The sequence below is a fragment of the Danio aesculapii genome, chromosome 7 (genome assembly GCF_903798145.1).
Source record: "Danio aesculapii chromosome 7, fDanAes4.1, whole genome shotgun sequence".
NCBI classification, from domain to species: Eukaryota; Metazoa; Chordata; class Actinopteri; order Cypriniformes; family Danionidae; genus Danio; species Danio aesculapii.
This window is the reverse complement of record NC_079441.1, coordinates 21,734,780-21,752,152: the sequence shown is the minus strand read 5'-3', so window position 1 is coordinate 21,752,152 and position 17,373 is coordinate 21,734,780. Positions and strand designations below refer to the sequence as shown.

The 17,373-nt window shown below is 37.2% G+C and overlaps 1 protein-coding gene across 2 annotated transcripts in view; it reads right to left on the bottom strand.

Moving 5' to 3' along the window:
• The window catches only part of htr2cl1 (5-hydroxytryptamine (serotonin) receptor 2C, G protein-coupled-like 1), a 200,446-nt gene that overhangs the window by 2,492 nt on the left and 180,581 nt on the right, over positions 1 to 17,373 (bottom strand). For both annotated transcript variants that reach the window (XM_056461267.1, XM_056461268.1), the window contains 2 exons: positions 5,989 to 6,189; positions 1 to 21 (listed from right to left, as the gene is read on the bottom strand). The exon at positions 1 to 21 is cut by the window's left edge and continues 2,492 nt beyond it. In XM_056461267.1, coding sequence (XP_056317242.1) covers positions 1 to 21; positions 5,989 to 6,189 — 222 coding nt within the window. The remainder of the gene's footprint in view (positions 22 to 5,988; positions 6,190 to 17,373) is intronic.

Below are 17,373 nucleotides of genomic sequence, written 5' to 3'. Positions count from 1 at the left end.
CTGGAATGGGCATTGAGATACCTGCAGAAAAGTAACGGAGAGAGAATGTTAGAGCCTGCATGAACCGAAAGTTGCTGAGACTTTTATTTCAGTATGTTGATGTAATTCCAACTGAAACTGAATATTGAGTAGAGGCGGGGCTTTCTTTTACACTTCATTCCCTCATTCATTACCTGATTCACGTAAACTCAATTAGTTCCGGGAAGTACTTCAGGGTTAATTCAAAAAATGTTAGATGATGTTAAAAAAATTCACAATCTTATTGGCATGAGTTTTTTTTTTTCCAGGAGTCTACCAAAATTCCTCCTTATGCCCCCAGCCAACCCCAACCCTTCCTCAACTTTTTATTTTAGTCTCCAACATCACATAACCCTCAGCCCCCCGGGCATGAACTTTGGTAGTATCCGATCACTGCTGAAACCCAGTCCATGGTATAGTTACTAACACCACAAATAATACCCCTCCACACCCTTCCTCTACTTTTTGGTTTGTCTCCAACATAACCCAACCCCCACCCCCCGTTCATCAACTTTGGTAGTATCTGATCGCCGTCGCCACCCGAAACCCAGTCCATGGTACAGTTACAAACACCACAATTAAATCCCCCCTCCACCCTTCCACAACTTTTTGGTTTGTCTCCAAGACTACCCAACCCGAACCCTCCGTTCATCAATTATGGTAGTATCTGATCACTGCCAAAACCCAGTCCATGGTACAGTTACTAACACCACAAATAACCAAATAACAAATAACCCCCACCCCCCCAAACTTTCAACTTTTTGGTTTGTCTCCAACATTACCCAACCCTCCCTGCCCCCTCCCCCCCGTTCATCAACTTTGGTAGTATCTGATCGCCACCGCCCCTGATACCCAGTCCATGGTACAGTTAATGACACCACAAATAACACCCCCATCCCAACCCTTACTCAACTTTTTGGTTCGTCTCCAATATAAACCAACCCCCACCACCATGGTCGTCAACTTTGGTAGTATCTGATGCCGATATCTGATGCTGATCGCTGCCAAAACCCAGTCCATGGTACAGTTAATAACACCACAAACATGCCCCCCCCCACCACCACCACCCTTCCAGCCACAACCCAACACTGGGAAACACCCACACACTCTTGAATTCACACACATACACTACAGCCAATTTAGTTTATTCAAATCACCTATAGCGCATGTCTTTGGACTGTGGGGGAAACCGTGTCAGCCGGAGGAAACCCATGCGAACAGGGGGAGAACATGAACACTCCACAAAGAAATGCCAACTGACCCAGCCGCGACGCGAACAAGCAATCTTCTTGCTGTGAGGCGACAGTGCTAATTACGAAGCCACTGTGTCACCCCCTCAGATTAATTATTCACCTTAAAAATAACAATGTGAGCTAGTCCGTGTGAAATTTTAAATTTCATGCAGACTTTAAAATAATATATAGTCAGTCAACTGGAATGCAAAATGCTGAAGAACAAAAAGAACAACAGACCATACGAGATCTATTTATGAGACAAACCCTCTCTTATCCAACTAGATCAATTGTCCTTATGGTTGATAGAGAGGATCTTTTAATTAGAGCAGATGAATCAGACTGTCAAACTAGCTGTTTTGCATCCAGATTAGAATCAAATAAACATTGGGCTCACGATCAAACGGGAGAGAGGTTAGATGTGTGAACTTTCTGTCATCCACACTGTCGTTACTAAGCCTAACTAATATTAGCAAATGAGACAGGAACCCTCTGTGGAGTAAATATATGGACAAGAGACAAAGAGAAACATAAAAAGATGATAGGTGGGACAATGGTGCTATTGTGAAAGAGATGTGATGTTGAGTTACTCACCCTCAGTCAATCCAAGGTATATGTGACTCTTTGGTAAAATATTAAGAAAGATTTTTTTTTTTATCTGAAACCATGGTGTTTAATTGTTTATAAAATAGAATTCAAAGGCTACTAGTAGTTTTAGAGTAAAAAATACAAGAAAAATAAATACATACAAAACAAAATCCCTATCTATGACACCTCATGCAGAGTCAATCTGTGCAAAAGGAAATCCTGGACATTATTTATAACAATATTATCTTGGCAAATGTCTTAAAGGGGACCTTTTATACCCTTTTTGACAAGCTGCAAGATAAGTCTCTGTTGTACCTAGTGTGTGTGTGAAGTTTCATCTCAAAATACTCCACAAATAATGTTTTATAACTCTTTGAAACAGCCCCTTTTAGGCTTTGATGCAAATTGTGGCATTATGGTGATTATCGCTTTGAATTCAAATGAGATTGTACTTGCACTCTTTTCAGAGGGCGGAGCTACAAGTGCCTATGTGTCAGCATAGTGGCAGATTCAAAAACAAGACTATGCTAATGAGAGAGAGTTTATCATTAATGGGCGAGGCTCATACCTGTCAACCCTCCCATTTTTCCCGGGATTCTCCCGTATTCTACAATTCTATCCTGCTATCATCCCATAAAGCTATTTTCCAATATTTCTTTCATATTTGTAATGTTTTTATGAAGAATGTCAACAGGGGCGCCACTAGGGGAGGAAAGTTATGATAATTCTAAGGGCTCACACTATTTTGTCCACAACACATCACACCCCTCGCTCTCCACTTTCGTCCACACTTTCATTTGCGACACAAACCCCCACTCCACACGACACCCTCCCGCACTTCACTTTCATCCACGACACCCACGAAATGTTGTCATAGGGCCCGTACCAGCCAGCGGCGCCCCTGGGTGGGAATAACCATCCAAAGAGCCGTATACAAAATTGTCCCTATACGCAATTTTATTTAGGCATGGAAATAATTAGAATTAAAATATAAAAATGGCAGGATTCTCTTCCTTTCCATTACAGGCACCGTTGATCCTCCTATGCAACCCTCAAAACAGTCAGTTCATGTAGCGGTGCGTGACTGTCAGCTGACGCGCTCCATAGTGATAAATAGACGCTGTTATCCCAAATGAATCCCAAATGAATTCTGTACACGCGACTTGAAGCGAAGGAAAGTGGACACTGGATTTTGGTTGTAACTGATTTGCTGATATGCTGCAACAGCTCCTTTAGATATGAGATCAATGTAACGAATTTTGATGCTCTCGACAGCAGAGCAGGGAAGGCAGACAGCGTCGTTGTCAGGGTGGCCAAAGCAAACTTTGATGTTCTCGCCACCTTAGATGTGAGCACACAGTAACACAGATCGATTGTTTAGCTTTAAAACACCTTGAGGTATTAATTGTTGAACTGGGGGTATTAATTGAACTGAGGGTATTAATTGTTTGTTTACTCTTAAAGTCCTAGTAGCCAATCACTTGGAGTTTTAAGGATAACAGTTTTAGCTAAAAAATGATCCTTAATGTTTTACTGAAGTAAATGTTGGATCATCTTGGATGGTCTGAGGTTGAGTAAATTAACGGCAAATTATCTAAAAATATATGTTTTCCATCACCTGACAAAAAGCTCAAATAAAATCTAAAAATTGGATGAACAAAGACTGACTAAAACCAAATGACTAAACAAATGACTAAAACCAACATCTGTAAACTAAATATGTCTATAACTAGAAATATAACAAACTATCATTTCTTATTACCCTTCAAAGTTAATGGCCAAATAAAAATATAAGAAAGCTAAAGGGAAAATGGCAAAAGCATGTAACAAAGGTACCTGTAAATATAAAAAAGCTAATTCTAAATCTGAATAAATACTTTAAAGGTATTTGAATAACATTAAAATAACACTGCAGCACACAATGAGATTGACGCAGTAAAAAATAAGGAAAAGCTTGTGTGGGTGAGAGAAAGAGAGATGGCATTTCCGGAAAAGTGTGTAGGCTTGCATTAATTTCAAAGAAAAACAGGCTCAGATTTGATCATTTCTAGACTGTTTAGTGAGAGGAAATGTAAGAGAGTGAAAGCTTGAGGGTATTCAATATTTATATTCTTCAATACTAAAATCATTAATCCTCCAAACTTCAAACACCAGCCATCAAATCAATAAGTCTACGCAGACTAAACCCCCCAATTCTCAGCTGCTGGATCAGATAACTCATGGTCAACTTACAGCAGATGTCAAAAGTCAGACTCTAGAGGGCGCTAATGCAATAGCCAAGAAAATCCCTTAGCTGCACACACACAATGACAGACTGTGGTTTACTTTATTGAGCAGTAGGTGGTGATCTTGACTATAGATGTATCTTATTGCCAATCACAACATTCAATTAATCCAAGCTCCGAATTTAGAGGATGGATGAGAATGGAGAAAATCACTACAATCACCAAACCGCTGCTTGTTTATGCCATGTCAGTTCAAATAATTGTCATTGTTGTGGATCAGAGTGGCCTCTTAGACCCAGCTGGAGCCGCGAGAAACCCCAACAACATAATCTGGCAGCGTCAGACAATGAAATACATCGCAGTAATAGACTGCAGTGGACTTACAGTGGCTTTAGTAGGTGCGAATGGCACTGTTGTACAACAATATAAGGACCTCAACAGACACTAGAAAATAATGGTGTGCTTGTCCTTTCTTCTGAAGTTTTTTTGGCCATTTCTTTGCACCACTCTAGTCAACTACATGTTGGTTTCTGTAAGAAATAGATACTTATAATCATTGAATTAAATTCGGGGTCTTTCATTGTTGGTTTGACATGTTCGCCGAAAGCCAATGGAAGGTTGTTGCAAATAAATATTCACTCCAAATAAATTTGGGCAGTTCCCGAAGTTTTGAGATACTTTCCTATCAAACCAAGAGCTATTAAGAGAGCCAAATCTGATGGTGCAGAAAAATAAACGCTACAGATTATGTTGCTGTGGGGTACCATTTTAGAATGAGTGTTACTAATTGTGCCATCTATGGATGATGTCAACCAGCTCTGGGTAAGTCTGTGTTTAGTGAATCTTGATTGTTGTACAGTCTGACATTAAGGGTCTGTTTACACATGATCACTTCATGCATTTTTATCTGATCAGTTAGCTATCCAACTTTAAAAAGGGTAGGTGTAAATGCCCTCCAAAAGGTGGATATAGATCAGATTAATCAAATTACTTCAGGAGTGGAATAACTTAATGCATCTGGGTGTTGAAACCACATACAGTTTAAGTCAGAATTATTAACCCCCCTGTTTATTTTTCCCCCAATTTCTGTTTAATGGAGAAAAGTATTTTTTTTCAACACATTTCTAAACATAATAGTTTTAATAACTCATTTCTTATAACTGATTTATTTTATCTTTGCCATGATGACAGTAAATAATATTTGACTTGATATTTTTCAAGACACTTCTATACAGCTTAAAGTGACATTTAAAGGCTTAACTATAGATTAATTAGGTTAACTAGGCAGGTTAGGGTAATTAGACAAGTTTTTATATAACAATGGTTTGTTCTGTAGACTATTGAAAAAATATATAGTTTAAAGGGGCTAATAATTTTGACCTTAAAATATATATTTTTTTAAATTCAAAACTTTCATTCTAGCCTAAATAAAATAAATAAGACTTTCTCCAGAAGAAAAAATATTATCGGACATACAGTGAAAATTTTCTTGCTCTGTTAAACATAATTTGGGAAATATTTAAAAAAGAAAAAAAATTCAAAGGGGGCTAATAATTCTGACTTCAACTGTATGTGGCCAAAAGTAAATGGAAACAAATCAGGTAGCTATCCAATCAGAGTAAACTGAAAGTTATGAAGTGACGAGGTGTAAACAGCCCCTATGGAAACTGAGATCATGTTTGTACAATCTGACAAGCTATAATCATATACAGTAGTATTAGTACAAAATCGCAAAGTGTAAAAAAAATGCACCCCTGCCAAATTATGCTTCGCCTCATTCACCAGTATGTGCGTAGGGTTATTATTAGGAGGTTTAGTTGGGATTAGGTAATGAGGTTGCAAATTCAGCAAGGCAGTGCATCCCTTAGTATTTTTCATCACAACACCTGTTTCACTCAAGATCATCAAATCCGTGTTTCTCTGACCTATGGAAATGGTCCAAACGGCAGCGATCTTCAGCATGGCCTTGGTGCGGGAGTTGAAGCGACTGTGCTCAATTGGATTCCGTATGGCCACGTAGCGGTCGAGAGAAATGGCACACAGGTGCATGATGGAAGCAGTCGAGAAAAGCACATCCAGGTATATCCAAATAGGACAGAGAGCGCTGGGCAGTGGCCAGGCATAATCTGAAAACACAAAGAGAGAGACTGCTTTGTAAACATCTGTAATAAAACAGTCACACAGTAAAGAATGATGCTGAGAAAGAAAGAATAGATAGGAGAGACATGAGGCAAAGTGGTCCTGGCAAATCGCATTATGAAAGTCCAGACGACTGACTCCAGACCAAGAGCTAAAAGAGACTGTTATGTCAGCAGGCTTTAAATAACCAACATTAAGAAACAGTCAGGTTATGTAAAAGGCAAGTCATTTACAGTTGTGTCGACTCCAGGAGAGTCAGAGATGCACACTGTCAACCTTTCAGATGCAATACCAGAATTATAAAACAGACCGTTCCAGCCATGGCTTCTGATTTATTATGCAGAGTTTCAGTTGTGCTCAATTTTTGGGAATGGCACGGTGACCTGTTCACTACATTATTTGATTAAAACAATGTCTCATTCACTAATAACTGGGGCAATTATTTGTATTTATACACACATTCAAATTGTGCTTTATTTGGAAGTGACAGTTTTGTCACTGTGTGACACATAAACTGTGTTTTTTCCACATATTAAATTAAATCCTATCTGCAACTTTTTATATTTTTTTATTTATATTGATAACACTTTATTTTTGGTGGTCCATTTGAGTATTAGCAGACTGTCTGCTTAATATCTGTTGATACAGACATTCAACAGACATTTAACTGGCTATTAGAAACTTTGCAAGTACATGTCAACTTACACTAACTATAATCCTAACCCCAACCCTAACCCCAACCTAACAGTCTACTTATAATCTAATGAGAATTAGTTGACATGTAGATGCAATGTAACTTAAATTCAACAAACGGACCATCAAAATAAAGTGTGACCATTTATACACACACATATATATATATATATATATATATATATATATATATATATATATATATATATATATATATATACTTCATTGCACAGACATGCAAAATATAGGAAAACACAACAGAGAACAACACAACACAGGAGGAATGAGAATCATATGAGTAATTTATACAGACAAAATAAACAATGAAACTAAATATTAAACTATATGGTCCAAAAAAAAATGGAAAGAAAAGAAAATGATAAATACAATTCAGAGAGAATACTCACACAACTAGATGGCACAGTACAACACAAGGGCCCAATCCCAATTCTATTTTTGTACCCCTACCCCTTTCCCTTGGCTCTTGAAACAGAGTGTGAAGGGGAAGGGCTTCAAAATTCACCCCTAAGAAATGAGATAGCACTACAACACCTGCACACGTCATCATATGTCATTGCGAGCTCTTGCTTCACCGCATATTTTATATTATTTGGCATATTATTTCTTAAAACAAGACCATATGTTTTGCTTGTCTAGAAAATTCTTCTTAATTTAAGCATTTTTTGATCTTTTGGAAACAAGGCAAAAAATCTAAGTAAGAAAATCTTTTTTTGCTGTGTAAACACACAAAAACATTAACGTTATACCAGACACTGTATTCCCAGCATCTAGACTTCTCTGACAGGTTATTTGTGTGTCAGATGTGAAGGTATGCTGTGGGACTACTATACGGGAGTTATTATTAGTGATTTCAGACAGCAAAATTTTGCTTTTTTATTTTAAACGGTAAAACATGAATGCCGTTATAAATATATTAAAACATATGCTTGTTTGTTGTAGAAATTCATAATAATGACAAAGAATACTAATTTGTCCTCATTACTTCTGTGGGCAGCCATGCTGTCATTGTAGATGGTGTATTCTGGAAATTTTCTTATGCCTTGGTTACGAGTGTGGTCCTGAAAAATCTCAGTTTTAAGGGCTATCTAGCCCTTCCCCTTAGCCCTATGCCTTTAAGCTAAAGAGAATTGGGACTCCCCTACCCCTTCACGAGGGGAAGAGCTTAGGGGTAGGGGATTGGACTGAAGACAAGTTTACAAGCTCAGTCAGAATCTAATGAAGTCAATGTCAAAAAAGGTTAGAAATTTTATAGAATTTGTCAGTAGAGCCCTGAATGGAAAACTTCACCTTGTTCTAGAGAAAGAAATGAAATGAGATCAATTAACCAGCTATCACGAGGAGGAGGAGTTGGAAACTTCCAATGAAGCCAAATGCCTCTTCTCACGACCAGTGAAGCAAATGCAATAACATCGGATTGTTGTTTAGAGAGGAGAAGGTTACATAGACACACCAAATATGGCAATCAAAGGACATGGAGGGAGAACAATATGCAAAGTCGCTGAAATCAAATTGAAAAAAGAAGCCCAATATGATATCAGCGCACTACAACAAAAAATGTGTGGACATGATCGGCTGGAGAAAAAGAAGCATTATTCATCTTTGTGAACATTATTATTAAGTTAAACAATGTTAGTTCATGTTAACGCACTGTGCATTAGCTAATGTTAACAAGCACAACTTTGGATTTTAATAATGCATTAGTTAATGTTGAACTATGATTACCAAATGATTTACAAGATTATTCATAGTTAATATAAGTATAAATACAACTAATATTGATTTTAACCATAGTTAATATAAGTATAAATACAACTAATATTGATTTTAATCATAGTTAATATAAGTATAAATACAACTAATATTGATTTTAATCATAGTTAATATAAGTATAAATACAACTAATATTGATTTTAATCATAGTTAATATAAGTATAAATACAACTAATATTGATTTTAATCATAGTTAATATAAGTATAAATACAACTAATATTAATGAACCATTTTTCTGAAGTGTTAGCCAGGTTTCTAACATTTTTCAAAATAACTCATTTTGTGTTTAACAGAAAATGGAAACTCATACAGGTTTGAAATTACTTGAGGGTGAATAAGCCATGAATTTTCCATGTTTCACAGCATGCTGACTTGCACAATGTGCTGACAGTTTGCTGGAAATTATGGACAAGTTGGAAAAGTTTAGAATATTAACATTTTTCTTTCACACCTATTACTTCAGTTTTTGAACTTTGAGGGACTTTAGAATTTTCATCTTTGGGTGAAGTATCCTTTAAAAAATAATACATTTTTACAGTGGTTTTGCCATACAGGGCAAAATTCAGCACAGGATGTCAGGATGCTGTGGGTGGTTGCCAGTGAATTGCTATGCAGTTGCTAAGATGTTTTGGGATGTTTCCATGGGAACTTTCTAGTGTGTTTCACTTTCTAGATGCTACTTACAGTACCAGCCCAAAAAATCCTCAAACATCACATTTTGATGTAGGATTCATGTTGATTTGGGAAAAGGTATCAATAGCAATAGTGATATTTTCCTTAAAAATGTATCAGGAGTTTCTTAATGAGGGTTATGGGTTATTATGGGTTTTTGAAAATTACCTTCCATGCAGTGTGTAACAGCTCTAAGCGAACGAAAACATCCAGCTAAGATTCAAATCTGAAAGTGCACCTGTTTAAAACTATTAATTCTTCAAGGAAAGAGTCGACTCAGAGTCTAATGAATCACTGCACACATCAATGTCAGAGTCGAATGAATGATTTGGTTTGTGTTTTGATATTTTGCCTACACGCATCAACATTGACCCGCAACATCACCAAATATAAAAATGGAAACTCATACAGGTTTAAAATCACTTGAAGGTGAATAAGCCATGAATTCTCCATGTTTCATAGCATGCTGACTTGCATAATGTGCTGACGATTTGCTGGAAATTATGGACAAGTTGGAAAAGTTTCAAATATTAACATTTTTCTCTCATACCTATTACTTCAGTTTTTGAACACTGAGGGACTTTAGAATTTTTACTGGGTGAAGTATCCTTTAAAAATAATATATTTTTTTTTTACAGTGGTTTTGCCATGCAGGGCAAAAATCAGCACAAAGATGTCAGGATGTTGTAGGTGGTTGCCAGTAAATTGCTATGCAGTTGCTAAGATGTTTTGGGATGTTTCCAGGGGATTTTCTAGTGTGTTTAACTTTTTAAAAAATCCTCCAAACATCACATATAGATACAGGATTCATGTTAATTTGGCACAAGTTATCAACAGCAATAGTGATATTTTCCTTAAAAAATGTATCAAGAGTTTCTTAAAGAGCCCCTATTATGGGTTTTTGAAAATGACCTTCCATGCAACGTGTAACACAGCACTAAGTGAATGAAAACATCCAGCTGAGGTTTAAACCTGAAAGAGCACCGTGTTTAAAACTATTGATTATTCAAGGAAAGAGTCGAGTCAGAGTCGAATGAATGATTCATTTTGTGTCTGGATCTTTTGCCTGCACGCATCAAAGTTGTTACATGATGAAGTGCCGGATCTGGTAAAACGTGAATGTGCCTTTCCTTTCAGACACTAGTGGAGAGCAGGGGATCATGGAATTGATTGTGACGTGAAGATTATTATCACTGAGAGATGGCCAGATATGCGATACTATATATATATATATATACTGTTCCTGTCATTTTTCTGATGATCAATACAAAAACCTGCGCTGCAACGTGGGACTCGCTGGCCGTTTGATATTAAAGGAAGGAGCAGCAAAGTCTGAGAATGTATGGGACTGTCAGCAACTGTTACACAGTTTATATATCCCAGTTTCTTCTTCCTCCAAATCCTGTAAGCATTTCTCCTTCCTACAAAACCTGTAAGTGTGATTAAAATGGTTGCCTCGTTTTGTGTAGTTTAATATGTATTTAATTGTGTGTTATAACTTGTAATCGCTCTGTGCGGCTTGTAATCACTTATCTATTATTGATCAGTGTTTGTACTGTATCTCTCAGGTTAAATTTGTATGGGCTATTCACATATTGCGTCCAAAGCCTTTATTAAAAGACAATGAAAGTGTTTTTAGAGACCCTCAAAACCAAAATATGACCTTTTATAGTGCATAATATTGGCATTTTAAGACCAACTTTTAACTTCTTGCTAAGTTTTAGTTTCACCGACCTTGAGTTGAAACCTGTAATACAAAATTTCAGCCTTGGATTGGTAGGCTTTTAGGTGACAGAAGTGGCCAAATGAAAACGTCCCTCAGATAGGACAAGCTGTAATGCAGGGTCAGATACTCTTACAGCAAGGTCTACAGGTTTAGAGGGGCATGTCTGAGGGTTCAGATGACATTAGCGCCACACGAGGCGTGAGTCACCGTCAATTTAGTGTTTTATTGAAGCCTGGAGCGAGCGCAGGCAATCCAATCATGAGCTGAATGAGACTAGTCTAAATCCAGACAGAGCATTGTGGAGCTCAGAACACCTGGACTGGAGATGAGGGGAACGTCGGATGCCAAGTTAGCGAAATTAATGATAACAGAATCCTGTGCCAGAGCGGGAGCAGCAAGTGTTCTGACACAGATGGCGAGCGAGGGGGTTTTCCCCCTCCTCGTTTATTTGTCCATATCTCTGCGGTGGTCCCATTCATGTGCTGTTGTCCGCTCAAATAGCCCACAGCACATGCAATTACACCTTTCCTAAATGAGAAAAAATGACAGCGCCAGATTCGCCAGGTTACAGATTACGGGGTTAAATGTGAGGTGGGAGAAAGAGATAAAGTGGGATATAGAGGAGGTAGTGAAGGTATTAGGTCAGATTCAAGCTGTCAAATGAAGGTTTAATTCCTGCAGGTAGAAAAAAAAGGCAGCCAGTGTAAAAGTTGTACATTTCTAGCCTTAACTACCATCGAAATATTTACATATATGTTAAATAAAGTGGTCAGGTTGATTTTGTGTTTATATGTCACAAGCTTTAATCTGTTTTAAACTTTCTCATTGTTTTTGCCAACCCAGGCTCATTCTGAAAACGTACAACAATATACATTTTTGGAGATTGCGAAAAACATCCCAGAAGCTACATTTTATTGCAGTTTTTGTTTTCGCAAATCCACCAGAGGCCGCTGTGTATGCTTTTTGAGATCTGAAATTTCTCTTGTGAGTGCCATTCATGCCTGCTGTTCTCGCGTAAAATCCATCAGAGGCTGTTGTGGACTGACTGACTAACCGACCGATCGACTGACCAACCCGCCTCCTTCCCTAAACCTAACTAAAATAACCCCGTCATCGTGGTCAACTCCTCTCTGCGTCTCAAATCCGCCGACGTACATAGCGAGCTACTGGACTAACTGGTAACAGTGGTAAAGCTGCCCGTATGGAGGTAAGTGGTCAGCAGGTATCGCATCATTCGTTTAAAGACAAAATGCAGCCATACGTACTTCTGGCTACATAATTTGCGATCTCCAAAAATGTTTATAGGGCTATGATTTCAGAATGATCCTATGTTGGCTTTTGCATTTTCTTCATTTTAAAATGCAGATTTAAGTTGAACTTTAGATTATTTTAAGTTCTAGCACACAAAGCGTTGAGCCATGGTGTTTATATAATTCACCCCCAAATTTTTGGGGTTCTGGTTCTAGGGTTGACAATTTTTTTTTTAAGTGGATCACAAAACAAGATATTCTGAAGAATGTTGGAAAAAGCAGCCATCGACATCCGTAGTAAGAACAGATATACAATGGAAGTCAATGGCTGCTGCAATCCAACTTTCTTCAAAATATATTTTTGTGTTCAACAGAAGAAAGAAATTTAAATGGGTTTGGAACAAGTGGAGGATGAGTAAATAATGGGAGAATTTTCATTTTGGGGTGAACTATCCCTTCAAGCCAGCATGTATGGGTCTGCATTGCACCATTTTAAAAATGATGGGTGAAGAGAGAATTTGACATCATTGATTAAACATGTAATAATAATAAATAAATAAATCATATCAGATTGTTCTGTGTGCCACTTCTACATCATTGCATTTTAACACAAATTTTCCAGTTTTGATTTTCAATCTGATAAAAGTAGTCTTATGTAAAGCAACATGTTTATGCAGTTTATAGCTCAAAAACACATTCTTTCCACTCTTAATATGTCTTTCCACATTATTGTTGCTCTTCTCTGTCCTGCCTGTCTAAAATTAGTCCTTTTTTTAACAAAAGGATAGGTTACAGTTTATTTTAAGGTGACAGTTGTAGTGTAACTATTTATTCAACTACTGAGTAACATTACTTGATCACATGTACTTACAATGTGGTTAGGGTTAGAATGTGGCTTAGGCTTAGTTACATGTAATTATGCATAAGCCATTGTAATTATTATAGTAAGTGTGTTACAATCCCTGTCCAGTTTTAGTGTTTATTTCTGTTTTGCCCTTGTGTTTATTCATGTCACTCCCCATCTTGTTTACTTTCCCCGGTTTCCTTAGCTTCCCTTGTTAGTTACTGTACCATGGTTGTTGATTGTCTCCATCCCCTTGTTATTTATTTGCTTGCTTATCCTATTGTATATTTCACTATTGTCACTACTGCCAGTCTGTGAAAAAAATGCATGGCACACATATAACTACATCCCCTTAAATTAAAGTGTTACCAAAAGATGAAAAGAAATCAGTGTGTACATCCCAAAGAAACCTTAAGCAGGTGCTTGATCACAAAATAAACAAACTAAAATCAGCACACTGCCACTATAATTCTCTCTCTCAAAAAAAAAAAGTTTATTGCAAGTTTTTATAGAAATAGTAAATTAGTACATTTCATAGAAACCGTTTACAATGTTTTTACCTTCACAGTCTTCATTTATGGAGCCAGATCAGTCTCAAAAATAATACATTTACAAAATAAAATAAAAACATACACAATTCATATTTACAAAATCCAATTCATAAATTCAAAACACAAATCATAAATATGCAAATATAATTTGTAAATTCAAAACACGATTCAGAAATATGCAAATCCAATTCGCAAGTTTTAATAAATTTCATAAATTCATAAATTTAAAACACAATTCAAAAATATGCAATTCCAATTCATAAGTTCAAAACACGATTTACAAATATGCAAATCCAATTTATTTTTACTTGTGAATTCACAAATTGTGTTTAAAAATTTATAAATTAGATTTTGTAAATGTGAATTGTGCTGTGCATGTATGGGTTTTTATTTTGTAAATGTATTCCATATTCATAAGAGGCTTACATTTAGATCGAAACATTTTTGTTTAATATCATAAACAATTTTTTTGAGAGCAATAGTGGTAGTGTGCTGATTTTAGTTTGTTTACAATTCTTACAAAAAAGTGCAGTGCTTCAATTAGACAGCTACACTGTAAAAATGTGGTTTCAACACAATTCATTCATGTTGTCCCAACATAAATTAATGTAAACAGGCTTTGTTTGGCAATACTGTATGTGAAATTATTCGAATTAAGTTTTTAGTACATTGTTGTGTAAACACACTCAATGCAAACTTTCATAGCTTAAATCAAATATGCAAACACAAAAATGTTCTAACAGTAATCTCAAAATGGTTCAATTCAAGGTATACAATACAAGGTTAACTGATAATCAACCCCATGGCTTTGGCATTATAGAGGCACAATTTACCAACACAGGCTTATGGTAAAAATGTTCCCCTGTATACATTTCTGGAGAGAGTGAATTATGTAGCCAGAGCTACATCTGGCTGCATTTCATCTTTAAAACGAATGCTATGTATCGGTATGTCACCACCACCAGCTGCTGTTTCTTTTTGCGCTACCAGCTGGCTGCTTACATCCGTGAGGATGGCTTTTCCACTGATTTAATACGCAGAGAGGAGTTGACCACGATGATGGGGTTTGTGTCCGGGCAAAGAATGGTTCCAGAAATCAGGTAAAACAAAAACATTAGACAAAAAATAAAATATCAGGTCAACTGGTGCTTTTGAAAACACTGTCGGTTGGGTTTAGGGAAGGCGGTGAGTAGGGTTGTTGGTCGGTCAGCCAGTTGACATCGACCTCTGGTGGATTTATGCAAGAACAGCAGGCACAAATGACACTTTCGAGAGAAATTTGAGATCTCAAAAAGTGTATACAGAGGTCTCTGGTGGATTCATGAAAACAAAAGCTGCAAAAAAAAAAAAAAAAAAACCATACCTTCTGGGACGTATTTTGCACTCTCCAGAAATGTATACAGGGGTACATATTAATAATAAGCCTGAGTTGCAATTTACAAACTGTATCTTGAACTGTGTGGCTGTATGACAACTGAGGGTCTGAAACATCATTAACATGGCAACATTTCCTTACATGTCAACATGCATCTTCATCTGCATGTTGATGACCAAAATAAACCCCTAATTTCACTCGTCTTTCATCTCTTGATTGGTCCAGCTGCCTTTGGCCCTTTGCATCTCGCTTTGATTAATTGGAACAACTGATAAACTCAGCCCTGATTTACATGTACAGCGGATTCATTTCTCTCTCAGTGCAGACAGAGATGGAGTGTCGGAGCACTATTGAGAAATCATTTGTTGCGTTCTGTTCATCGCTGATATCACTGGAAGGTAATGAACTCCTTAGGCTCTTTCAACTGTTTTCCGACACCCGTGATGAACAGCTTAGCTCATGGCTTTGCTTAATCACACACAATCAAACACACACACAGGCAGGCACACACGCATGCACACACACTGTGGATTCTCTATTAAAATGAGATACTAATCTAATACTTCTCTTGTAGCTCAACTAGTAGAGCATGATGCTTATAATACAGATTAAACAGATTGGTTTTAAAATAACATGCATGTCCACAAAAATATATCTTGAAAGCACTTGATGTTGATATAGATAGATTATCTGCCAAATGCATAAATCTAAATGTATTAGATCCCACATTCTACCTCAAAAGCTTATTATATCATTTATGTTTCACACAACAGGTGGCATGGTGGCTCAGTGGTTAGAACTGTCTCCTCACTGCAAGAAGGTTGCTGGTTCGAGTTTTGGCTGGGCCAGTTGGCATTTCTGTGTGGAACTTGCATGTTCTCCCCAGGTGCTCAGGTTTCACACAGTCCAAAGGTATGCGGTTTAGGTTAATTGAATAAACAAAATTGTCCATAGTGTGTGTGTGTGTGTGTGTGTGTGTTTGGGTGTTTCCCAATACTGAGTTGTGGCTGGAAGGTTATCCGCTGTGTAAAACATGAGCTGCAATAGTTGGTGGTTCATTCCGCTGTGTCTACCCCTGAAATAGAAACTAAGCTGACGGAAAATGAATGAATGAACGATGCACACAGTTTTAATGCTTCAATGCAGTGTTTACCTGACACAATTCAGTTTTTACAGAAAAAGGAAAACCTTTTTTATGCATTTTAGGTCTCTATTTACATTAAAATTTTGTTTTTAACATTTAAAACTTTTAACTGCGGCTTGAACTGTAGCAGATCGTCTTGATCATGTCTAGATGCCTAAATACGTTGAGTTGCTGCCATGTGATTGGCTGATTAGACATTTTCATTAACAAGTAGTTGGACAGGTGTGCTTAATGAAGTGGTTGGTTTGTATACAAATGCATATTTCTTCTTCCCCTCCCTTAAATATTATTATAGGCTTTGATTGATCTAAAATCCACGTCTTCATATAAATGCATATGAATGTGTCATAAATGCACCAAAAGTTTAAAATAGTTACAATTTCTCATGAGATTATATTGACTAAAAAGCAAAGAAAAAAGGGAAAAAATGAACTGGAGAAAATAAAATAGCCAGATCTGACGTTCAGCAGGATAAAAATAGTAACTCAACCTTAACATTTCCAGAACCACCATTTATTTTAGACAGAATTGGTTGGTGACATCAGCACCGTATGAGCTGCTGAGTATCAGTATATCGCTCAAATCTCAAACATATCCTAACACTGTAAGTTCCCACAGGCAATCACTCTAAATGCTTCTCTCTGAATTCATTCCTACAGCATCGTCTCGCTCTTTTTCCTTGTCTGTATTCGGCTGATCCTCAGTGATACGCTTCCTCTGATTCCTCCAGACACTAATACATGTGAGCAGGCCACGGCGCTCCATCATAAACCCCATATCTCACCCTGCTCCTCATCCATTTTTGAACTTAACGCCAGACTCGCGCAGATTAAACAGTCTGAATCAAGGTCAGAAGGCTGTATCTTTTGAAAGTCACATGGCAGTTCAATCACATACGTGCCGCGCTGCCCCGACCAAACACACACAATCGCACACACTATTAGACAGCGAAAATGAAACGAAGAGTGAGAAATCCATCATTGTCGCATCCACTGCAGTGGAAAACTATTTTTATGTCAGTGTGTGTGTGTGTGTGTATGAGTTTATGAGTGTGAAAGCGTATGTGTGTGTCACGTTCACACTTTCAAACAGTTGATGATATTTTGCTCTGACAGCTTGCTGGT